We start from the raw sequence: 26,427 nt of genomic DNA, 5'->3' as shown, positions 1-26,427 counted from the left end.
ATATTGTTAGTATTTCACAGAATGAAACAAAAATGATCATTTTACCTAAACACACACCTATAAATAGTAAATTCAGGAAAACTGAAAATAATTTTGAAATGGTCTCTTAATTTTTTCCGCGACTATATATCTTTTATAATGCATCACAAAAAATATTAAAGGCAACAATACCACACTAATACTGTGTAGCACAGTAAAACTCTCAATTACAGTATCTTAAAGTGAAAAATTGATACAGTCACAGGCCTGAGATATCCATATACCCTGTGACTATTATCACTTAATTGTAAGATTATAATCTTAACAGATATTATCACTAAATATGTATTACCATAGAAAATATGCCATGGAAACACCATGGTAGGTTTTAGGGCACTATTACAGTGATTATCCAATTAAGATTTAAATACCATGGCTAGCTAAAACAGTCAGTAAAATTGTATACAGCAGCCACCTACAGTATAGGAGTCATTGTTCCATCATTTGATGCACTTAAAGGGATAGTTCACCCAAAAATAAAAATTATGTCCGATTCAGATTGTTCCAAACCTGTGAAAATTTCTTTGTTCTGCTAAACACAAAGAAAGATATTAGGAAGTGATGTCAGTAACCAAACAGATCTCCTCCCATGGTGTTTATTTTCCCTACTATGGCAGTTAATGGGGGATGAGATCTTTTTGGTTACTGACATTCTGAGGGTGAGTAAATGATGACAGAATTAAAATTTTTGGGTGAACTATCCCTTTAATCACAGATTGAACTGTGAACTTTGTGTGAAAGTTAAATGACTTCTTTCTTTAACATGCAGTTTTTATTGAACAGGGCATTTTGTGTTTTCTAGCACTCATGTTATCTTCCGCCCGTCAGGTTCTCCGTTTGCACGGGGCAGTCTGAAGAGCTCCAGGCTGGAGGGCTCCTCCTTCCATAAAAAGGAGCGCCGACTGAGATTCTTCATAAGGCGCATAGTTAAATCGCAGGCGTTCTATTGGATCGTGCTGTGTCTGGTGGGACTCAACACATTGTGCGTAGCTGCCGTGCATTACGACCAGCCCGACCTGCTCTCAGATTTCCTCTGTAAGTCTGTCCACCATTCTTTCATCAATAAGATGCAGGCACACATAAAGTTTGGGCCAGGAGATTTTGAATCTGTGAAGTATTCATTCTCTGTGCTCTAAAATAGTTAACAGATACAGTAGATGAATGTATTGCTCTTTCTCTTCTTCTTCTTCTTCCTCTTGCTCCTGCATCCAGACTTTGCTGAATTAATCTTTCTGGGGATCTTTATGTCAGAGATGTGTATTAAGATGTATGGGCTGGGAACCAGGCCTTATTTTCACTCCTCCTTCAACTGTTTTGACTGCATTGTGAGTTTATCAATTCCATCCTTGTACTTTATCTTCTTTTTCTTCTTCACAATCAACCCGCTTTTGGGGAAACCTGAGCATTAGAGCAGCTGCTCGGTCCTCTTTTAGATCTTGATACAGTTACTAAAATTGGTTTGTGTAACTGAAAAGTGTATAAATCACTGCCACCGAGAAGCAAGTCTGTCTTAGTGTTGGCCATTGTTCAAGGCGCTTTGTTTTTTTGTGGCTTATTGTTCTTGAATGAGCTTTAAATGTGTGTGTTGTATGTATGTGCGTGTCTTTGTGTGTGTGGGACAGGTCATTTGTGGGAGCATTTTCGAGGTGCTCTGGGCTATGATCCAGCCAGGAACCTCGTTTGGGATCAGTGTGTTGCGAGCTCTCAGGTTACTGAGGATCTTCAAAGTGACCAAGTGAGTCTCTCGTGTCTCGAGTCCGACGTCCGTCTCTGTCTCACTTTTTGTCAGTTATAGTTCCGACACAAAGGATTGTGTGTATATTTAAGTGTCTTTAGATGCATTGGCACATCCATTGCATTTGTGTATGTTAAAACGGGACAGATTTATGAATCTCATCTGTTGGGCTATCCTGGAGGTTGTTGGAGACTCCTGTATGCCATTTACTTTGTTCTCCTCAGGAGTATATGACAAGATCTCCAGTATGTTAGGTTAAAGGGAAACTTCACCCAAAAATGAAATTTCATCATTTACTCACCCTCATGTCATTCTGCATGACTTTCTTCAGCACAACACAAAAGAAGATATTTTGAAAAATGCTGGTAAACCTCTGAGACATTTCTCAAAATAGCTTCTTTTGTGTTCCACTGAAGAAAGAGTCACATACAGGTTTTGAACCCCATGAGGGTAAACAATTGATGACAAAATTGTATTTTTGAGTGAATTATCAATTTAAGGATATTGATGGTTGACATGTACATAAAAAGTCCTTCCCACGTTTCTATTTGTATTGAATAAATGAAATACATTGGTGAGTAACCCAATGACTGCTCAACCAAATATCCCTCTTCACCCTGTAACGTGGCCTTCTTAAGAAGGACTAAACTTCTTCATTTTTGTTCATTCCTTCTCTCTCTCTTTCTCAGGTATTGGGCGTCTCTGAGGAACCTGGTGGTGTCTTTGTTGAACTCCATGAAGTCCATCATCAGTTTACTCTTCCTCCTCTTTCTCTTCATCGTGGTCTTTGCTCTGTTGGGCATGCAGCTGTTTGGAGGACAGTCAGTACAACACTAACCCTTTTTTTACCCATATTGCAAACATATCATTTGTAATTCCTTGGTAAATGTGTCATTACAATGGAATGTATCATAACAGCACATTTAAAAAATACACCAGTTATTTTTACACAGTGAATTGTGGTCATTGCATTTAGACTATGTGTACCAATAATACAACAACAAATCTTTCCACTCAGGTTTAATTTTGAATCCGGCACACCACCAACAAACTTCGACACGTTTCCTGCAGCAATAATGACAGTGTTTCAGGTAAGCACATGTGCCTATCAGTCGATGTATGGTTGTTCTGGAAACTTTCAATGGCTTTATGATGGAAATTGTTTTTCGCACCTTAGATCCTGACAGGTGAAGACTGGAACATGGTGATGTATGATGGGATTGAGTCTCAGGGCGGAGTCAGAAAGGGCATGGTGTTCTCGGTCTTCTTCATTGTTCTGACGCTCTTTGGCAACTGTATCCAAACACGGAACATTAAATGCAATTTATAAATGTTCACGGCAGTGAGGTATTAATGTGATTTTCCTTAACCATCTGCGATCAGACACTCTTCTCAATGTATTCTTGGCCATCGCTGTGGACAATCTGGCCAATGCGCAAGAGCTGACTAAGGTAAACACATGCACAGACAGATCAAGCTTATATTTAAGATCTTTCCTCCCCAAAGCAGCAAAAGATAACGTGGAAAAATACGTTTAAGTTTAACAAAGCAAATACATTTTGTTCCTGTAATAAGGGTACGTTTTTCTTTTTTGTTCTGTTGATTCAGTCAGAAATTGCAGCTCAGTGTAAACATTCTCAATTACTTTGTTTCTCTCACGCTCTCTTTATTTCAGACTGTTTATCCATTATACTCCCACGTACCAGAACACATCACATTTAGGCGATATGTTTCGTTTTTCCATGTATAGGATGAACAGGAGGAAGAGCAGGCAGCCAATCAGAAGATGGCTCTTCAGAAGGCAAAGGAAGTTGCTGAGGTCAGCCCACTGTCTGCAGCCAACCTCTCCATCGCAGCGTGAGTATCTCTCTCTTTATCCTCGCTCTCACTTTCTGTCATGCTGTCATATTCTATATACCACTAACCTTGTGTCTACTTTTTATATTTGTTCTATAAGTCTTAAGAGTTTGTGTAGCTGTTTTTTGTTCAGCCACACACAAATATATAAAACGATTGAATGAAGGAGTTTAACATTTCTCTTGTTTCAGTCTAAAATGAGTTACTGTTTATTTTTGTACTCATACAAATCTATAGAAAATTTACACGCATGATGATTCTCAAACTATTTCAAATAAATAGTTACAAAGGCACTTTTGGTCAAACACACAAATTCTCTTTAAGAGATAGTCCACCAAAAAACGAAGATTCTGTCATCTTTTATTCACCCAAAAGTTGTTCCAAACCTGCTGTAAATGTCTTGGTTCTGATGAACACAAAGAACGATATTTGGAAGAATGTTAGCAACTGATAATTCTGAGGCACCATTGACTACCATAGTAGGAAAATGATTGTGTAATTTTTTTGTTCTGTGTCAGTTGCTAACATTTTTCCAAAATCTTTCTTTATGTTCGACAGAAAAAAAATTTTTATACAGACTTAAAACAACTTGACAGAATTATTTTTGGTTCACATTCAAATCTTAACATACGAAAAGAAAACTAAGTAGAGCAAACTAAAGCTAAAAAATAATTTATTGAACAAGTACAAAACTAAAAAGTGTTCAGAACTGTCTCCTTACCTTACCCAGATTTGTAGCTTTACACTTCAAAAAAGAATTTCTAATTTCAGCTGTCAGGTCAGATTCCAACACACATAGATATGTAAAGTAACATGACATTTTTTGTTTTACACAGAAATGGTGATACAGAGGCAAAGTTACAGATTACAGCTTTAATGGTTATGTAAATTATTATGTCGACCCCCCTTTGCAAACTACAGATGGGATCTCCTGGAGCAGTTGCTCTTTAGATCAGCAGACTTCTTTTCTGCAGTTTGTCAACATCGCTGAGGTTGTGTTCTTCTGTGTGTGTTCAACCATTTCAGCTCATCTGTTGTCTTCTCACAACTATATACACAACTTTCTTTCACAATCACAGACGAAATACAATATGTGTGTATCTGTGATACTGTGAATATATTTTCTGTGAATGTTTCCCTAAAACAGAGAAACGAAAAGTATAATTTTTTGCCTTAATGCATAAGTAAATAATAATATAAAGCACAAAATCAGAATAACACGAAGGATGGATGATCCATAGAAGTGTGATGCTGTAGAAAACCAAAAGACAAAGATCCTTCCAACATCAAAACACAATACACAAAGCACAGAGAAAACTGTTGTAAAAAACAGAACGTGGCAGAAGCAATACAAACACATTCACATTGTGTTATAGAGAGTATGTGAATGAGAGACTCTGATGTTTCTACGTTTCTCACATGCTGTTTCCCTCCTCAGCGTGACAGTAAACTCTGAGCGTCTCGACGCAACAGAACACTTTCTGGACTGGTATTTATTTACTTATACTCTTTCTGTTTTTTTAAACACCTCCCCACATCTCCCACTCTTTTCCCATCAGCCCCTTCAACATGTGCATCTCCACCTTGGTACTGTTTGCCGCTTCCTGCTCTGTTCTCCGGTCGCTCCGTCACAGACCGCGGGGGTGGGATGGGACGGGTTTATGGCTCCTCGTCTCTCCTTCATCCTGCTTCTCACCTCCTGCTCTTCTCCCTCTAGCTCTTGACTTTCTCTCTTCACATGCTTTGCTTCAAGGGTTGGGCGCCTGTGATGTTTTCACTCCCAGAGTGACTATACTGTAGTTCTTTATATGTGTGTTCTGTGGGTGAGTTTGACTCAAGCGGTGCAGTCATCCTCTTTAACAAATTATAGTTGGTAGCTTGTAGGTGGGCATTTTTGCCCGTGGTAGCTGCTGCAAGCTCACCTTACCCTTTTGATGATTATCAACCTCAGATCTACTGTAAATGTCTCTCTCTCTCTCTCTCTCTCGTTTTCCCTGTAGTAAAGAGCAACAGAAGAACCATAAAGGTTGTAAGTCAGTATGGGAGCAGCGCACCATTGAGTTGAGAAGGCAGACCCTGATGAACAGCAGAGAGGCTCTTTACAATGAGTTGGAGCCTGAAGAGCGCTGGAAGGTGAGCAGAATACATTTTTCCCACATCCCCTGCTCTGCCCTTGCTCTTTCTCTCCATCCCCCACAATCTTGTCTCGACCATCCTTACTTCTCCTCTCACCTTGATGTCTGTCATCGCATCCCCAGGTCTCGTACTCCCGTCACATCCGTCCTGACATGAAGACCCACCTGGATCGGCCGCTGGTCGTGGACCCTCAGGAGAACCGCAACAACAACACCAACAAAACCCGGCCGGGCGAAGGCCAGCCGCAGCGCTCTCATCAGCTCCTTCACAAACAGCCCAATTTCAACGATGGAGAGAACGAAGGTGGAGGATCTGGGCCCTGGTTGGAAAGGGGAGATTCCACAGGATCACGTAGGAGTCTATTGGGCTGTGAGAACCAGCAGCCGGGGGCTGAAGTTAGAGGTTCCCACCGCAAACATCAGCACGGAGAGCGTTGCAGCCAATCCCGACAACATCGCAAAGCCCCAGAAGAGGAGGGAGAGGGTGGAGGAAGGAGACACAGGAAGGGCAGGGAAAGAGGACCCGAGTGCGAGCATGCTGATGGTGGAGATTGTAAACACAGACGCCATCGGCATGAGGGCGACGGACGGAAAGAGAGAGGCGAGAGGGTGCGACACCGTGCCAGGAAGTGAGTTTCCGAACAAATTTTCGTAAAAATGTTCATACAGGGATGTGAATTCCCTTAACAGCACCCCTTTTGTACGTGATACTTCCGTACAAAAACCTTGTTTACTAACCACACACGGTAGATTGTTTTTAAACAAATTAGGCTCAACACAGGGCTATAGCCTGCCTGACACAATTAATGCTGTTTTGTCCCTATGCCCAGTAAACAGCTTTGTAAAAAGAGACCGGCACTTTAAAACCAGCTTCGAGATCAGAAAATACGCTGGGAAAATTGCATACAGCAGTTTTTAAGTGGGCAGGGTTAATTCCTGCTAAGCTCCACCCATATTGCCCTAATGAACACTTTTTCAATTTGCTCTCCTCTTTCACTAGGGATGGTTACAGCGGCGGTCCCACCCTATCCACGACCCGCCCCATTCAGAAGACTCTGTCTAGGCAGGACAGTCAATACAGTGAAGATCTGGACAATGCCATGAACAACAACAAACTTGCCACCCAACCGCCCAGTAACTCCACCCCGCATAACAGTCTGCTCAATCTTGCCAACAGTGCCCACACGGCTGGCCTGGCACATACCGGCACTGAGAGCAGCCTCCTCCTTACCAACCCTTCCTCTACCATTGCTAATACTGCCAGCACTGGTAACCTGGGCATGACACCCGAGTATACTGCTGTGGACATGGCACCCATGTTTCCCTCTCGTAACGCCATCCTGCAAGGTGAGAGAAATGCATTGAACTTTCCTACGAGAAGCTCCACAAAGTCTTTCTTACCATGTTTATTTTCCATACCTCTCCACAGTCAATAGAAATGCCAACACGGAGCCTCTGCCCAAAAAGGAAGATACCAAGGATGATGATGATGACGACAAAGATGATGGTGGGCCTAAACCCATGCCCCCCTACACCTCGATGTTCATCTTAACTACCACCAACCCGTGAGTACATTTCTTAGGTTTGAATGACATATAAATGATGACAGGAGTTTTACTTTTAAATCCCCTTACCATTAGAGATTTTTCTTATTTACAAGGCTGTTTGTATGACCTTGTGTGTGTGCATCTTAGGTTTCGGAGGATGTGTCACTATATCGTCACTCTCAGATATTTTGAGATGTGTATCCTGTTGGTCATCGCGATGAGCAGTATTGCCCTGGCTGCTGAGGATCCCGTCTGGCCCGAATCCCCTCGAAACAATGTGAGATATTACCACATCTCAACATTGACTATTTATGTCTGTCTGGTTGAGTCTATATTTGTCAATGTTCTCTCTAAATTCTAGCCCTGTTCCTCTTTCGTTCTCTTAGGTCCTGCGTTACTTTGACTATGTCTTCACTGGTGTGTTCACCTTTGAGATGCTTATTAAGGTACATTAGAAATTCTTTCTAGACTATGATTATCAGTATAATACATCACACATTATACTATTCTATGTATGCTGTATGCTAGGCAATAATCTGATGTTTGATAGGTTTCAGGTTCACTTTACAGGCATCTGAATGTCTGTAAGAATATTGCGCAGTGGTCCACCTTAAAACAGTCAGTCGTAGAAATTTTTTTTTTTAATGTTTTTTTATATTAAATTTGTATTTTCTGAGCTATCCTCAACTCTAGCAATATATTGTCATATTGATTTTTGTGTGTGCAAAGTCTTGAAAGAAATGTATAGACCACTTGCAGTGTCAGTACTTACGGTGTCATATTTTCTATTTTACATATGCAGTTAAATCTTTAAGATATTTGTTTTACATTTTGATGAAGTTATAATTGTTCTTTTGGTTGGATTCTGTTCAAACGTTTGTGTGGTGTTAAAAAACTGAAACAGGAAGTTCTTTTGGACCAGCATTGTTTGCGTTTTCCGAAGTGGTCTATTGAAAAATCTTTATTCTGTAATCACAACTGACTTAAAAATGTTGGATGAAAGGTTTGTAACATTACGGTTTCAAATTAAATCAATGGGTTCAACATCTCGAATAAGCATTTTCTCTGTGTTTCAGATGGTGGATTTAGGTCTGGTCATGCACCCAGGCTCATACTTTCGTGACCTGTGGAACATCCTGGACTTTATAGTGGTTAGTGGTGCCCTGGTGGCGTTTGCCTTCACGTAAGTGTCATGCAGGCCCCGGCGCTCATGCTTCACACCTCTCTCCTTCCCTGCCTGCTGCCCAGCCTCCTTCCCCATCTGCTCCCTACAGGTCAAACGCCTGTGCAGTCAGCACAGCTTTCTGCCACCCTGGAGCGCCAGCCTGCTACCCATACAGCCCAACTGTCTCTCTCTATTTCTCACACATTTCTTTCATTCAGCATATGCCTCTGTTTTTTTTTTTTACTGGGTCTTTGTATAAAAATAAAAATCACTCCCTTGATAGTCAGTAAAGCTGTCTACACTGGAAGTATCCAATTCAGTGTGTCACATTTAGTTGACACCAGTTTCTATTCAGTAACATCTTCCAGTGTAACCAGTTTCATTATTTTTGTTCTTCCCATTACTCTCATTTCCTCAACTGAGTTTTATGTTTTTGGTGTATTTTATTTCCATAACTCCTTCCTTCTTTTGCCCCTCCTTTGCCCTTTCCACATAGTCTAACATTCCCTTCTGGTAATTCCCACTTCATCTCCCTGCCCTGCCCCACCATGCACTGCCCCCCGCCCCACCACGCCCCCAGTGGGTGCGCTTGGGCCCATTTCCATGAGGGTGATGACCCTACCTGGGCACCTGTAACCCTTTAGTGCCCAGACCTCTCTGGAGCATTCAGCCACACACACCTCAGGTATTTACACTTTCTATATTCTGTGCCACCCATCCTGCTGGAACTCAACACGAGATAAAGAAAAACAGTAAAAAGGAACAAAAAAGAAAGCAAAACAAAATCAGTGTGCCATATCTTATATAGTATTATAACATTTAAATGTTTTCCAAGTCCGTGTATTTAGTTTTATACCTTTTATTACCTTATGTAACAGGCTCGTGTGCTTATTGGCTAACAATTATGCATGTAAAATGTGCAATTTGAGGTTTTGCAAAGTCTGCAAACAGGTTCAGAGACAGTGCATGAACAGTGAGGATGAGGTTTATGATCAGAAGAGTGGTGAATCGATGTTTCAGGTTCTGTTTCTGAGAACAAGGTCAGTTCCAGGTCTGTGGTTGAGACGGAGCTTGTCATGTGAGAGAGGTCAGATAGGTGGAAGAAATGCATGTGAAATGCTGTTTATAGATCCAGGCTGACTAAGAAGCATTTGAGAGGATTCTGGGAATCGAAGCGGCATGGCAGATAACCTGAAATGCAATCATGAATGGAAGAAATATGAACCCAGATCAATGGTTTTCCTTCCTAAAATACCAGAATCTGAATGCTGTGAAATGGTAATGTTATTAGCCCTGTGTATGCATATGTGTATCTGAACAACTATGAATTTGCTTTGCCGTATTGAAATTCCTATGCAGCACAGTGTAGGGCTCATAACGTTGTTTTTGAAAGCAACCTGTGTGACTTTGTGTTGCTGTGTGGACATACACATGACATACATGTACCATTTAATGAAATTAGAATCAAAGTTAAAGGGACAGTTCACCCAGAAATGAAAATTCTGTCATCATTTACTCACCCTCAGGTTGTTCCAAATCTGTATACATTTCTTTGTTCTGATGAACACAAAGGAAGATATTTGGAAGAATACTTGTAACCAAACAGATCTCACCTCCATTGACTCCCATAGTATTTATTTTCCCTGTAGTAAATGGGGGATGAGATCTGTTTGGTTACTGACATTCTTACAAATATCTTCCTCTGTGTCTTTCCTTTGCGAAACAAAGACATATATATAGATTTGGAGTAAATGATGACAGAATTTTCATTTTGGAGTGAACTGTCTCTTTAATATAAAGATAAAACCTGTTCACACCACATCAGAGGCAACGAAACCACATGAAATGTGAAAATTAGGCTGATGTCAGATTTGAATTGAATGCCAATTTGTTCATTTGTTTTTATATCAATAATAAAAAGTGATGTAAATGTGGTGTGAATGAATTAATAGAGATGTTTATAATTTAGTTTTAAAATCTTAAAGGAATAGTTCACCCAGAAATGAAAAATCTGTCATCATTTACTCACCCACTTGTCATTTCAAACCTGTATGACTTTCTTTCTTCTGCAGAACACAAAAGAAGATATTTTGAAGAATGTTGGTAACCGAACAACAGCAGCACCCATCAATGGGCACCACTGTTGTTTGGTTACCAACATTCTTTAAATATCTATTTTTGTGTTCTGCAGAACAAAGTAAGTCATACATGTTTAAAATGACAAGCAGGTGAGTAAATGATGACAGAATTTTCATTTTTGGGGGATCTATCCTTTTAAGGTGCATGTTTATTGTTTATGCACTTTTTATTTGTACATTTTGATTTCATTAGATTATTTATGCATTTATATTTCTAGAACTAAAGCATTACAATGTAAAGGCGGGGTGTCCGATTTCTCTTAGCCGTTGTTGATGTTCAAATCACCAAAACAGACACACCCCTACCCCATCTTTCGCTTTCGTCAGCGCTCGGCTCAGCTAATGTCTGTCCTGTGCACTGTGCACCTTACTGCTGATTGGCTACAAGGTTGTTTTGGTACTCAGCCCGACTCAGTTGTCTAAAGCGTAATTCGGAAATCGGTTACCCCGCCTTTAACAAGAAAGCAATTTTTAAGAATCTAAAAAAACTTGCAAAACCTTCCAGCATGACTTCTAGAAAGAAGCTTCCTTAAGCGTTCTTATTCCTCTGCGATTTGACCTCTTGACCATCAATCCCAGCCCCAACCCCATCTCTATCTGCACTCACACCCCTTACTTGCATGAGATAAATTTCTGAAGTGTGTAATTTAGAGACATTTCGATTTGCTTGCATATTCCCTATAAAAACACACCACCTCTTACTATCATAGCTAGAGTCTCCTGTTCTCCTTTCTCTTCCTCCCTGTCTTTCTCTCTCTCTACACAGCTGTAGATATCTCAGAAGGGCAGGCGCTCTGGGGTGACTGTGGTGCCCCCTGGCTGTGAGCCTGGGAACAGTTTTCAAATCTGTATTATCTCTCTGTCTGTGTTTTAACTTTTTACTCAATTTCAGGGAGTGATCTGTCATATTTGTGTGTATGTATTTATGCATGCTTATTTTGTATTTTTTATGCAGGGTCCAAAATTAATTGTTGTCCAGTTACTTTTTTAGGCAAAACAAGCAGGGTTAAAATCGCAAAGTACAGATTTTTTAAATGAAAAATACAGTTTTAAAGTTTATACAAATATATATTTTTATATTATATTTAAGTATATATATATATATATATATATATGTCATTTGTTAGTATACATGTTTGCTGTACATTTAGTCCTATAAACTATTAATTTTAGACCCTGCTATGTGTATAAATGTTATTTTCTAATTTTATTTCACTAGTTTTTGTGTTGTTAGTGTTTACACTAGAATAGGTGTCCACATATAAAACAAACTAGGAACCTGGCCAGTGATTTTACTCTCTGTCTCATATTGATGTTTTTCCTACTTCCAAACCCCCATTCTTTCCCCGTGCCCTTTTCTGTCCGTGTCTGTGTTTTGTGTCTTTGTCTCTGGCTCCACCTTTGCTCTCCTGTCTCTGATCATCTCAACATATCTACAGTGGAGGAGGCGGTGGGGAAGGAGAGGGGTAATGTCTCTTTCTCTCTCTCTTTCTCCTCTGTTTGCTCTTGTTGCCTGTCCTGCTCATCACACGCCTGTCCTTTCCTTCTATAGCCTGATCTGTTTGTCTGATCGTCTGTCTCTGATCGTCTCGTCCCTCGCACATAGGACACATGCCAAGGGCGAAATCATTTTGTTCTTTAGCCAGCTCAATCTACTCTTGGTACATTCTACAGTATGTGGACACCTACATGTGTTAACATACGTATTTGTGTCTATGTGTACGTGTGTGTCTCTTCTGCGTCGGGCCTTCAAATGCAATTTGTCGAATGACCCGAGAGTGTCATTTACAGGAGATAAAATGGTTACGATCTGATGTTACAGAAATTGTAGTTGACCAAGGCTTTGATACTCGACAGATTAGACTCACTTGCAATGTGATTCATAGCAGCATTGGACTTACAGGGGTCTATGTATACACAGATAGGGGTTTAGATGCCTTCTGCAGGGCTGCTCATTTACAGCAGCGAAACAAGACAACACAGAATGCATTAAGATCTCTTAGGCCTGGATGGGTTTTTTGCCTAGAAAGATAAAACTGTAAAGAGATTACAGCCAATCAAACCGCTCACCTCATAGAAGGGCACTGTCCAATTGAGATGTGTATCATCGTTTTGATGAACGCAAGATCCAATTAGACAGTCATTTATTGTCTGGTGAGGGAGAGAGAGAGCTCTGAACTATATAACTGCAGATTTAAAAGAAGCAGATGCCAGAAATATTTATGAACTTACCTACTGGCACACAAAGTACCTGTACCTGTAGTTCAGTTGGTAGTAACAAAAAGGTCATGGGCTCGATCCCAGAGAACGCATACTGATCAATGACATGTATCGATTAAATGCATTGTAAGTTGCTTCGAATAAAAGCTGAAATGTGTAGAAATGGTAAAAATCCTCAAAACAATTACAATAAAGTCTCACTTAAAGAGATAGTTCACCCCCAAAAAATAATTTCTGTCATCATTTACTCACCCTCATGTCATTTCAAACCTGTATAAATTTTGTTGTTCTGCTGAACCAAAAGATATTTGGAATGTTTGTAACAACGAAATTTATGCGAAAATTTTTAGGTCAACTATCCCTGTAAGAATATGTAAATGTCATTGCGTTATACAATAAAATATTAAAGCAAGTCACTTTCATTTTTAAAGACACCACATTTTGTGGAATACAGCCGTGGTGGAACAAATAAGAGACCATTTCAAAATAATTTTTAGTTTATCTGAAATTAATATTTATAGTTATGTGTTTAGGTAAAACGATCATTTTTTAATTCTGTGAACTACTAACAATATTTCTCCCAAATTTTAAATAAAAATATTGTTTCTATCTGCATTTATTCACAGAAAATGAAGAAACAGGTCAAAATAACAGAACCGATGCTCTGTATTTTTTCAGACCTCAAATACTATAAAGAAAACCAGTTCATATTCACTTTTAAGCAATACAACAGTAATATTTGACATGTATTTAGGAAACGTTCAAAAATTATTTTTTATGTGATAACCTTGATTTTTATCACAGTTTTCATGTGTCTTGTCATTGCTGTCAGTCTTTCACATTGCTTTTGGATGACTTTATGTGTCTCCTGAGGTTTGATTTAGTTGAAATTCAACAATGCTGGACTGCAATGGACACAATACATCTAGAAACACTGACTAAATTAAAATTTGGAATGGTCTCTAGTTTTTCTAACGGCTATATGTCCATGGAGAACAATATGTGTGTTTTGTCTGCCAGGACTTCATACAGCCACTGAAATGACCGTAGGATCAGTTAGTTAAAATGAACTTTGCTAAAATCTGCTAGAGAATTTCAAAAATGAACAGATGCATCTAATGCAATTACATCCAAGTGTCTGAATACTTTGAAAGAACACTTTGAACTGTACCTTCCACCAGCCACAACTGAAACGGTGTATAAAGGGACTCAACACTTCAGTTCTTCAGTTCACTTTCTCATTATGGTTACTACAGCATATTCCTTGGTGGACCATTTACCGTACACTTTGCATTCCCATGTACTGTACACAATTTATACAGGTCTGCCCCAGCTTGGCTTTTAAGATTGTTTGGCATATAGACACACTGCAACAGGACAGATGCACTGCATGATAAAAATATGGCATGTTAAAGTTAGTTAGTGTCATAGATAATGTACTAGACTCAGCTCAGTCTTCTTTAATGATCGATTCATCTCTACAGAATGACAAGAGATGACAACGTCTGTTGTGCTGTTGCACAATGTCAATGAGAGATGTTTGGTCAGAATGTTTGATGTTTACGCCACACAGGTTGTGTCTGGATTACTACTACTGCTTGAGCTGAGAGCAGACTCGGGCCTGCTGGCAGTCTGGTTTATTGTCTCTAGTGCTGGATTTGGACTTGGATTTGTAAAATAATGTTTTTTTTCTTAAAGGTGCACTCAGAAAAATGTTTAAAATCACAGATTATATAGATTCACCTTAACATTTTCAGATCACACAACCAGTTGGATTCATCTCGCTTTATATCTGTAATTCCCCTGTTTCTCTCCCCTTTTCATAGTTTATATTGGCTGATGACGCATGGCTTATTTCTACAGTGTCTTCAATAAAACATTTGCGCTGCCAAATCTGAAACTTTGGCCACATAAAACAGTGAAAAGCAAAATTCAAAGAGTGCACCTTTAAATTTTAAAATTTAGTATTTAGTACTGTGTATCCATAACATATCTCAGACTCCAGCAGAGCTTCAGGTCTCCATTTCCTGGCAGGTGAAGTGCTTATGGTCATATGACTGTGTCATGTGACATTCTGTTGTATGCCATGATGGTCATGAAGGAGGCATGGCATCTAACTCCAGCTAAAGTTGTCACCGTAGGAGTGAAGTCACATGCAGAATGGCACTGCATGTTTACAAAACTTAAATCCACAACCTTTAAGAGTGTATGTGTGATACCTTAGCATCCTGCTGGTGTAGTTTATATATTGATACAAGTTTTGTAAGTGATATAAATCGGTAAGTGAAAACAGATGTATGGGTATGTGCAGGCATGCACAGGTCTAATAATTCAGTCTTGCATCCTTTATTTCTCTCTTTTCAATGTATTTGTGTCTCATATTAATGTATTTCTTCCTTTCTCCCCCATGTCTGTCTGTCTGTGTCTGATTCCTCTCTCATCTCTTCAACTGCTCACACCTACAGCGGAGGCAGCGGGTAATGTCTCTCTCTCACACTTTCTCTCTCCCTCTTTTGCTCCTAATGCTTATCCTGCCTATTACACAGCTTTCCTCTCTTTCTTTTTTGGATTTGTCTCTGTGTCTGTCTGCAAGTCACCATCTCTTTCTATCGATCTGCCACTGTTTCTGTGTTAACCGGCTACAGTCGCTCAAGAATCATTTACACTCTGTCCATGACTCGTGTAGTCATGGCGGCTGATAGGGTGGAGGGGTCCGTCACCTCTGCACCAGTCACTTCTCTGATAGACGCTTGTTTATGCTTGACAGTGTGTAACCACATCTGCTGTGAGAGCAGTATTCAGGCCGGCACTGGAAATCTAGAGCACTGCTTTTAGTCCTTGAGATTGAGAAAGAAGAGGTGAACAGAGGACAGGAAAAACAATACGGATGCAAATACCATACAGTATACACTACCGTTCAAGGTTTAGGGTCACTTGACTGAAATGGTCATGATCATAAAAGTCTGATGGCGTATGCTTCAATGTTTGAAATTAGTTTTGTAGGCAAAAATATAATTGTGCAACCATACTTTAATTCAATTCAATTCAGTTTTATTTATATAGTGCTTTTCACAATGTGGATTGTTCCAAAGCAGCTTTACAGGAGAAAAACAGAAAAACACAGAAAATGTAAAACACAGCACAGTGCATGGTGTTGATAGACCAAGCAAGATTATTGTAGTAAATAATATCTAATAAATGCAGTCTCCCGGTGAGCAAGCCAGCCAACAATGCCCTGTGGCGAGGAACCCAAACTCCAATGATAAATAAATGGAGAAAAAAAACCCTCCAGTCTCAGCCGGGAGGGCCAGATCTCCTCTGACGTGTCACAGCTTTAAAGGGGTCATATTGCGCGAATACGTGTTTTTCTGTGTCTTTGGTGTGTTATAAGTTGCCCATTCATGTATTAGACACGTAAAATTGCAAAAATTAAAGTGTCGGAACAAAAGATGAATTCTATCTAAAAACGAATGCTCACCCAGACCTGCCTGAAACACCTCGTGTAACCACACCCCCACAAATCTACGTCAGTTCGTGGTCTGATTTGACTAAGACCGCCAAATGTATACGCAAGTAAGGTGGGCGTACCTGTCAGTACAATTGCTTTGGAACCTGATGTTTCAAATATGGTAAGAGGCGTTACATTTCCGTCTCATGCTTGCTGTATTCGACCAATCACTACACACTGGTTAACTGGCCAATCATAGCACACCTCGCTTTTCAGAGTGATGAGCTTTGTAAAAAATCTGCGCGTTTCAAAGAGGCGGGGCAAAGAGGAGATACAAACATGCACGGTATGTGGAAAATACAGCGTTTTTGAACCTGAAATCGTGTATACACATCGTATTACATCTAAAACAAAGGATAATATTCGTTTTAGCCGTGTCATATGACCCCTTTAATAGTTTATTTCATTAGAAGACAAAAAAGTTTTTTAATATGATAACTTGGCTTGAATAATGAAGAAAAATCAGCCAATAAAAGCCCAGATTAGAACTCTGTCACTACGGTTTAAAAAACATGCCAGGGTGAGACTTCAAGAACTTGGTTGTTAAATGTGCCAAAGGTACATTTTTTAAAAATTTTAGGCAAAGGTGACTATTGAAAATGCGAAAATGTAAAGTCACAACATAATCCTAATAGTTACTTATGTGACATTCCATTGTTTTGATGACTTTGCTTATTCTTAATTAATTACAAATTCTCAATTACTTATTCTAAAATGTAGAAAAAATGTAACATAAATTAGTATTTGATTCTAAACTTTTGAATGGTAGGGATATTGATATATTAATATCGAGTATAATTGCACTCTGAAAAGTGTGAAAAGTCTCATACAAAATTGGTGTCAGAAAAGCTATTTGGCTGTTGGCTAACATTGTCCAATAGCTCTTAGTTACATAAGTACAAAGGAAAGCTTTTTCTGAGGAGAAGCTAATTAAAACATTTTGAAGATTTAAGACTACAAACATTTAGTTTTATTGGAAAAAATTACACAAATCAAGTATTCACCATATGAGTTCTTGATATCATGTGAAAGCATCATTGCATTGTTCAAGGTTGTGTTGCGGTGATGTAAATCAATCTACAACAGTCCATTTGCATAGCTTATCCACACAATTTTGTATGAAAGTTTTGCTTTTAGCTTGCTGGTGGCTTACTGCCATCCACAGCTGTACACACATCTGTCAAATGGCTAGGCTGTGGTACCACATGACCTGCAAATAGGCCAGAAAGCCTTTAGATATAATATCTTGAAGGTGACGTGATTCTTCTCATGATAGAGGCAGAGCTAATATAATTTAAGATGAGTGGATGCATGTTATCCGACCCTTTAAATGTTTGTTATGTGTTTTCCAATGGACAACCCCCCAAAAAAGAAAGAAAGAGGTTTGGCTGGGCATTTCCTAAGTGGGGATGCCCGAGTCTGCTTTGTTGGTTTACGTTTCATGCTGATGTAATGGCAATGCAACGAAACCAGACGGTGTTATTTGAGAAATGAGGTACAAAGGTGGTTACAGCATGGGCAAAGACAAAACAGTGGATATTACATCCACTGAGCTAGTTTTCAATGCAGCATGAAACACGCCAGCGAGTAGTTGTGTGTTTCGAGCGTGTGTTGGGTGTGTGAGATGGGCTTGCATGTCTGTACACAGCAGGCTACATTCTCAACGAAAAATGGTGATGAGAATCCTGAGAGTAAATGTGTAAATGTAGCCGGCATGTTTTATTGTTTTAACAGCCTGAGCTACTAACTAAATTGTGTGTTCGAGATCAGTTACCCATGTTGCCAACCACCTCCTGCCATTTCACTGTCTAACTGTGTTTATGGCTTGTGTGTGTTGGTGTTCATCTGCAGAGGAAGCAGCAAGGGAAAAGATATCAGTACCATCAAGTCTCTGCGTGTGCTCAGAGTGTTGAGGCCTCTGAAAACCATCAAGCGTCTGCCCAAGCTGAAGGTACAGTTTGTTTCTTTCTGTTTTTGCTTGCTTACAGACTGTGTTTTGTCTCTACATACACATTTTTTCCTTCACTGATCATTTTGTCTGTTTTCAGACTGTATGAGGGATTTATTTGTTTCTTTCAGTTGACTGAGTTCAGGCTCTGTCGTCAAAACATTTTCGCTGTTTGTTAGCTTTATTTTGGTGTTTTTCTACCTTTTGAAACTTTAGTTTTGTCTTTTATTTTAGCTGTTTTTGTTTGTATTCTTGCTTACAGCTTAATTTAATTTAGCTTTGTCCATGTTTTGTCTATTTTTGTCTGGTTTTGATTGTTTTGTCTGGATTCATTCATGAATTTTAGAAGTTGTTTTAGTTGACTATTGCCCTACTAAAAAAAACAATAGCAACGGTTCAAGACCCATTAGCTTTTTCCATTAAAACCATTACAAATTCCTAATTGTATTGTGTTTTTGCCATTATTACAATAGGATTTAATGGTGTTCTATTGGTTCCCATCTGCCATCCCTGCTAAAAAAAAACATGCCCAAAACAAAATAGAAAATCTAATGGTTTTAATGGTTATAATGGGAATTGAATTGCATGGAAACTATAATGGTGTCTACATGGTGATGGATTCTGTTGGTTAAGTCCTGCAGTAGGATCCCTTTAAAACCATTAAAACCAACTTCTTTAATGTTTTGTTCAGCAGGGATAAGGCCCCACTTTATAATTTCTTTAATGGTTTCAATTAAAGAAAGGGCACAAACCCTGCTGAAAAAAACTATAGAAACCCAATAGAAACCATTACAGAAATTCTAACGGTTTACAATAAAATACCATTATGAACCATTAGCTTTTTCCATTAAAACCATTACAAAATGCCTTTTTGTAGTGTGTTTTGGGCATTATTCCAGTAGGATTTAACATCCCACCAATAGAACCCATCACATACCAGTAGAACCATTACAGTTTCCATTAAAACCAATACAAATCCCTTTAAACCCATTAAAACCATTACAACTTCCTTAATGGTTTCTATGGTTTTTTTCAGCAGGGAAGGGTTCGCTGCTGAAAAAAATAGAAACCATTAAAGAGGTTGTTTTTTTAGATGTTTTTAAAGGGATTTGTATTGGTTTTAATGGAAACTGTAATGGTGTCTACTGGTATGTGATGGATTCTACTGGTGGGATGTTAAATCCTATTGGAATAATGCCCAAAACACACTACAAAAAGGCATTTTGTAATGGTTTTAATGGAAAAAGCTAATGGTTCATAATGGTGTTTTAATGGAAACATTATTAATATTTAATTGGAATTTCTGTAATGGTTTCTATTAGGTTTCTATGGTATTTTTCAGCAGGGAAATCATTAGAATTTCAGTGATGGTTTCTGTTGGGTTTCTATTGTTTTTTCAGCGGGGTTGTTTTAAATTTGTTTGGTGTTTAACTGGTCAACTCTGTGCTCAGGATTGATTTAAATTTGTTTTGTCTTCTTTGTGTTTTGTCTATTTTCAGGCTGTTTTTGATTGTGTGGTGAACTCTCTAAAGAACGTACTGAACATCCTCATTGTCTACATGCTGTTCATGTTCATCTTCGCTGTTGTGGCGGTACAACTTTTTAAAGGCCGATTCTTCTACTGTACAGATGAATCTAAAGAGTTTGAGCGTGACTGCAGGTATGAAAGCTCCTCCCAACACACACGAAGGGATGGTGAACAGTCACCTTGTGTTTCTCTGAAATGATTATGGTGTCTTTAGGGGCGAGTATCTGGTCTATGAAAGAGATAATGAAGTGAGGGCGCAGAAGCGGGAATGGAAGAAATACGATTTCCACTACGACAATGTGCTTTGGGCCCTTCTTACCCTCTTCACCGTATCTACGGGAGAGGGGTGGCCGCAGTAAGTCATATCTCAATTCCTTACTGAAAAGAAACGCTGTTTATATGTATAATGGGGTCTAAAATGTCCAACGCTCTCTAGAGTCCTGAAACATTCAGTGGATGCGACCTACGAGAATCAGGGCCCTAGCCCAGGTTACCGGATGGAAATGTCCATCTTTTACGTGGTGTACTTCGTGGTCTTCCCCTTCTTCTTCGTCAACATCTTCGTGGCTCTCATCATCATAACATTCCAGGAGCAAGGAGACAAGATGATGGAGGACTATAGTCTGGAAAAGAATGAGGTAAGTGACGTAGAGCAGTGCCCCTCAAAGTCTTGAGTACTTCATAAAAATCTAAGTGTTTGTACTGGGTTGGAACCAAACTCTTTAGAATGGACCTCTTAGTTGATATTCCCTAAAAAGTTTAGGTCATTTATATGGTGGTCTTCAGATTTTACTTATCCCATTGTATCTGTTTTGTTTACAGAGAGCCTGCATAGACTTTGCCATCAACGCCAGGCCGCTGACACGCCATATGCCACAGAACAAGCAAACCTTCCAGTATCGCATGTGGGAGTTTGTGGTGTCTCCTCCATTTGAATACACCATCATGGCCTTGATTGCCCTCAACACCATTGTCCTTATGATGAAGGTGTGACAGTTCTTTTCTTTAGTACATTTCCCAATGTTAGGTACTCGTATATTTTCTTTATTATAAATCTAGATTATATTTTTAGATCTAGATTTTGTCTGAAGAATTAATAGATTATGCTGGTAAATAATTCACCAAATATTGAACATTGGGGCACCGAACCATTTGGGTGGTTAACTGCCCTGGGGTGCGTTTCCCGAACAACGATATAACTCGCTGGTTAACCACCATAGTACGATGCATCGTTGGGTAAATTAACGATGTAGTTACGACTGTTTCCCGAAACCGTAGGAACTCTGTGGGAGATCAATTGTTTGAACCAAGCTGGTTCAACAATCTAGTTGATGACGCCACACAGGTGGTGGAGTAATGACGTCTACTAATAAATATGTTCTGATCGAATTAATGTCAAATTCTTGCTGTAAATAACATACATTGCATTCTATTTTTGTTATCTGTTGTTTTATTTCACGATATTTAATTCATTTATAAGTGTTTATCCTCTTACGTCATTCCGCCCAGGGATTCCCCAGGGTCTTAGAGCACGCAGGTCATGCGCATTGTCCTTTTCAAACAACATCGCTTCTATTTTTTTGACAAACTAAAAGATGTCAAATTTAATTTGTATATATTTAGAATGATGGGTATGGAATGCACTGCGTGTTGCTTGCTTACTTTGATCAAAAGCTTAATGCATGCAAGTCTACATGTCATAATAATAAGGAACGATGCTTCTAACCACAGCTGTAGACCTGTAGTTCCAACCACGTAAATTTGCGATGCTGCTTGCGATTGATCGTTGGAATGATGGTTTTGGGAAACACTTAAATCATTGAACTATGCTGGAACGAAGGAATTTGCGACCATAGTTGGCTAACGATGCTTTTGGGAAACGCACCCCTGATCAATTGCGATTGAGTGATTGACATTCAAATGATAAGGATGATTTCACTGGTTCTCCCTTTAGCTAAAATTTCATTTGTGGGAGAGCCAATGAGACATAAAAAATAAGCTTTGTTTATTGTTCAAGATTTATGCTATTGTAATTATGTTCCATCAGTATTTCATTCTTTTTTGTATATATTTTACAAATACTGTACATGCATTTATAAGTGTGTGGGTTTTATTTTGCATACCTGTGCAAATGTCTTGTTTGGTCTGGTCTCATTTCGTAAGTGTTTTAAATATGTTTTTCCATATCTTATGTCTTTAGTATTATGGAGCATCACCTGCCTACGAAGCTGTGTTAGCCATACTGAACATAGTGTTCACCTCGCTTTTCTCCATGGAGTGCATATTAAAGATCATTGCTTTTGGAGTGCTGGTAAGTTTCAAGTTAATTTGTCGTGTGTACAGATGTCAGTGACAGTATGTACATTGAAATGCTTGTTGTGAGGGTCAGACAATCTACAGTACATCAATATACAATATAAGGTTACACTTTATTTTACAGTGCCCGTGTTACAGTGTAATTATACGTTTAAGTACTGAGTAATAAAAATTAACTACGTGTACTTACTATAGGGTTAGGTACATGCAATTATGCATAATTTATAGTAAATACTATAGTAAATACATGTAACATGTGTAACAAGGGCACATTATTACAATAATAATATTTTAAGTAGCAAGTAAAACAAATTTAAGGATAAGACAAAAGATATGTATCTGTAAGTGTATATACAGTGGGACCCAAATATTTCTTAGTAAAATAAGTAAATTAATATAGTTAGTATAGTAACATTTCATAGCCACTTTTATACTTTGATGAATGTCTTTGCATTACAGTATAGAGTAAGTATTATCAAAAATAAGGTATTGTCCAGATTGGTAGCACGTTTGTAGCAACATTGGGTCTCATTCATGACACACGAGCAGAACCAATTTTTGTGTAAATTGTTCGTAAAGTCATTCTAACGTAAATTTTCGGATTCAGGAAAATGTTTGTATTTTCAAAATGTTAGTTGGTACGAAAGAAATTGTACACTTGCTCCATACCATGCGTAAATGGTCCGTAAAACCGCACGTAACGTTCTGTATTCTTTTAGACAAACTGATGACACTGCATTTTACATTTACATTTACATTGTCATTTTGCAGACGCTTTTATCCAAAGTGATTTACAAAGTAGGGGAAAACAATAGAAGAAATTTGTGCAAAAAAAGAACAACAATGCATAGGTGCAGTAAAACTGGTCTCGGTTAGCCTACCAAAGTATACAAAGCTAAGAATATCCTTTTATTTGGGGGGGATAGGAAAGTAGAAAATAAGTAGAAGACTGTACTAATGGGTCAGATGTTGACGGAACAGATGTGGTTTTTAGCTGATTCTTAAAGACAACTACAGAACCCGCTGATCTTGTGGCAAGAGGGAGATCGTTCCAGAGTCGTGGAACACATCCGGAGAATGATGCATCGTGTATCATAATGATATTTCACGAGTTCTTTATCCCTGTCTATTATTATTTTTTACTTTTAATCTATGGGTAAAACGCAGAGCTCGTCACTGTCTTTTTTTACACAGTCGTCCAATCACAGTGGAGAAGAGGCGGGACAAACACTAGATTGACCAACCATCATGCACAACAATGGAGAAGTTAATATTAATGATTACTGCATTTTCATATTCAGTAATATTCTTCAAAATAAGATACTAGTAACAAGTAGGCTAACTGAGGTGGACATTCTACATCACAGCAACCGAAGCGTTCTCAAGCACTGCCATCTGGTCGTTTTCCAAAGAGCACCAGGTATTATTATTTTAGCTGGTTTAAAACGCTTTGGTGGACAGTTTAATTGATTAATTTATTGCCAAGCATATAGCCTATTAGTCTCTTATGCATTTATGCAATATAATATAACCAAACCTGAGAATGAAGTCCAGAGGATTCCAACATTCCAAGATACGTAATTTGCGTAGCTGTAATTCATAGGCGGGATTATGCTAATTGTGAATGAGCGTGCATGCGCGCCCTGTTTACGAATAATTGGAATTAAATAACATACACACGTTTTACCATGAAATCTGACGTTTGCGAAGTATTTGTGAATCCAGAGGAAAGTTTTCGGCAAGGTCTGTTTTGCGCGCAAATTACTCGGAATTTACTCATATATTTACGAATGTTTCATGAATGAGGCCGATTGCACATAAATAAGTTATTATATTTGTTATATGCTGTCAATAGTATGAGTAGGTATTGTTGTTATATTTGCCTACATGTTAAATCTGATATGCTATTCGAAAAGGTATTTGGACACTTTCACTACTAAACATAAATAAAACCAAACGTGAATCTACTAAAAGTCATCTAATGACCATTTGGTAGTATAGCATTGTTTGTTTACATGTGCCAATTGATTTCATATTTTGTATTTATTGCAATAACGTTCATTTATTTTATATGTGGATTAAATGTCCAAAAACATACATATGCTTTTTGAAATCAGTGGGCTACGCTACACTGTTTTCTGTACTCAAGATAAGAATAAAACTGCAGGAACGTGAAAAAGTGTTTCAGACATTGTAGCGATCAGAATCAATGTAACGCACGCAGATTTACAAAGAGATAGAGAGTTAGCGACAGAGAGATCAAAGCAGATCTGAAGTCAGTGGAACATGAAAACGCAGGGTACAAAGTAAATGACTGTAGTCAGCTAGAAGTCGTGAAGGCAGAAGGCGCACATAAAGATAGGAAGCTGGAGGGCCCGCTGACGTGCAGTGGAAATGGAAAGAAGGACAGATTAGGAGAAAAATAAAGAGAGTGAAGGAGAATTTGTCCCGACAACACACAATAAGAAATGAGAGAGAGAGAATGACATGCAGCCGGTCTGAATGCTCAAGCCCTCAGCGTCAGTGCCTGTGCAGCTGGTGTGGAGAGAGATCCTAATGCACTCTTTTCCTGCAGGCACTTACATGGCAGCTTACAAAAGGCCCTCATATTTACCGTCTGTGCCACCGGCCATCTAAACATCTACCTTTTTCATAGCGAAGGTTGAGAAAAGGCAAATCAGAAGTTAGGAGGAAACAAGAGCCGTTTCTTCAGTACAAACGAGCGAAAATAAATCTAACAACGTAATCCTAAAGCACGACTGACACACATACACGTCTGTGTTTTTACCACAGAATTACTTCAAAGACGCTTGGAACATCTTCGACTGTGTGACTGTACTTGGCAGCGTCACTGATATTTTAGTGACAGAACTCGGGGTAAGTGTGTAGCAGACGGGCCGCCATGTGCGCGTTTGTTTGCGTATCCTGTCTGTTTGCGTGTGTGTGTGTGCGCGTATGCGTATGTGACTGAGAGACTCAGCGGGATCTGCTCCTGCTCACTGAGGTGTAAGGAGCTCTAAAAGTCTTATGTAATCGTCCCAGTTGGTGTGTGTGTGGCAGATCCGTGAACAGTGGAGACGCGGGTCTGTTACCCTTCCAGCTTTATTATTTATCCCAGATCTAACGCAATGTTGGCACACCAGTGTAAATGTTGTATGTTCTTTGTTGTTCTGATACACTGACATGTATTCAAGATCCAGTCACAGTGAGTGAAGATAGACATTTCTGAAGATGAGCGTGTCATGTCAAATATATAAATGTGAAGCCTATATGTTTATTTATATTAATGCTTTAAGAGCATCAGCTCCTGGCTTACTTTGGACAGACATGAACAGTTGAGCTTTTTTCAATTGTTTTAGACTCAAACCCATCTTACAGGGAACGTTCTCAAAACTTTGGCTACATTCTCTAAAAGAGTTGTGTAGTAACATTAAAGGAGCATTTTATCAGCATTATACAAATGTTGGTATAAAACGTTATTCTTTCCTGTAACATTTTAAAACATTCAGAAATAACATTTTCGTAACTTAATGGGGATGTTAGCAAAGGCTGTTCAACGATTAATCGTGATAATCCAGAATAAAAGTTTTTGTTTACAAAATATATATCTGTGTACTGTGCATATTTGTATTTATAAACACATACATGTATATATTTAGGAAAAATATAAAAATGAAGAAATGTTTACATATAAATTATATATAAACATTTCTACATTTTTATATCTTTCCTAAATATATACATATATTATACATTACATTACGTATAAATGTATACATGCCAATACAGTATTTCCTAAATATACACATGTATGTGTGTACGTGTTTATGAAAACAAAATGAATGTGGACACTGCACAGACATGTATTATGTAAATACAAACTTTTATTCTGGATGCGATTAATCGCTGAACAGCCCTCAGAACATATTTTGTTAGTTTGAAGAACCCATGAAAGAGTTTGACGTGCACAAATGTTGAAACCTGGCAAGAGACATATTGCCTCAAAGATAAAAAACTGCAATTTTACTTTCATGGCATCTTCATCAATAATTCTGGTGTAAAATGCTTTACCATGTGATAATAATAATAGTGATTTCTTAGTCTGAATCCTGTTCCTGGAGATCCACCTTCCTGCAGAGTTTAGAGTAAACTCTTGGACTAACATATATGCCAGTATCATTTAAGTCTTGTGTTTATTAAAACTCTGCAGGAATGTGTTTATGACAAATAAGGTATGTATTGATATTATCATGACAGTAATCCATGAATGAATGTGTTTAAAATACTTAAT

The 26,427-nt window shown here is 38.6% G+C and overlaps 1 protein-coding gene across 26 annotated transcripts in view; it reads left to right on the top strand.

The window, feature by feature from the left end:
- Positions 1-26,427, top strand: part of cacna1aa (calcium channel, voltage-dependent, P/Q type, alpha 1A subunit, a) — an 80,848-nt gene that overhangs the window by 27,386 nt on the left and 27,035 nt on the right. For 18 of the 26 annotated variants that reach the window (XM_057346269.1, XM_057346253.1, XM_057346245.1 and 15 more), the window contains 24 exons: positions 868-1,074; positions 1,252-1,364; positions 1,662-1,774; positions 2,464-2,595; positions 2,793-2,865; positions 2,952-3,069; positions 3,158-3,225; positions 3,525-3,631; positions 5,070-5,120; positions 5,632-5,764; positions 5,890-6,395; positions 6,767-7,113; positions 7,196-7,331; positions 7,461-7,590; positions 7,700-7,759; positions 8,390-8,496; positions 15,302-15,313; positions 18,196-18,295; positions 19,792-19,952; positions 20,035-20,175; positions 20,257-20,458; positions 20,643-20,807; positions 22,021-22,131; positions 24,930-25,013. In XM_057346269.1, the coding sequence (XP_057202252.1) occupies positions 868-1,074; positions 1,252-1,364; positions 1,662-1,774; positions 2,464-2,595; positions 2,793-2,865; positions 2,952-3,069; positions 3,158-3,225; positions 3,525-3,631; positions 5,070-5,120; positions 5,632-5,764; positions 5,890-6,395; positions 6,767-7,113; positions 7,196-7,331; positions 7,461-7,590; positions 7,700-7,759; positions 8,390-8,496; positions 15,302-15,313; positions 18,196-18,295; positions 19,792-19,952; positions 20,035-20,175; positions 20,257-20,458; positions 20,643-20,807; positions 22,021-22,131; positions 24,930-25,013 (3,377 nt within the window). The remainder of the gene's footprint in view (positions 1-867; positions 1,075-1,251; positions 1,365-1,661; positions 1,775-2,463; positions 2,596-2,792; positions 2,866-2,951; positions 3,070-3,157; positions 3,226-3,524; positions 3,632-5,069; positions 5,121-5,631; positions 5,765-5,889; positions 6,396-6,766; positions 7,114-7,195; positions 7,332-7,460; positions 7,591-7,699; positions 7,760-8,389; positions 8,497-15,301; positions 15,314-18,195; positions 18,296-19,791; positions 19,953-20,034; positions 20,176-20,256; positions 20,459-20,642; positions 20,808-22,020; positions 22,132-24,929; positions 25,014-26,427) is intronic. The other 8 variants (XM_057346258.1, XM_057346252.1, XM_057346255.1 and 5 more) reach the window with 2 other exon arrangements.

This window comes from Triplophysa rosa, linkage group LG11, assembly GCF_024868665.1.
Source record: "Triplophysa rosa linkage group LG11, Trosa_1v2, whole genome shotgun sequence".
Classification (NCBI taxonomy): Eukaryota; Metazoa; Chordata; class Actinopteri; order Cypriniformes; family Nemacheilidae; genus Triplophysa; species Triplophysa rosa.
Note: the sequence above shows the minus strand (reverse complement) of the source record. Positions and strands in the feature narration are given on the sequence as shown.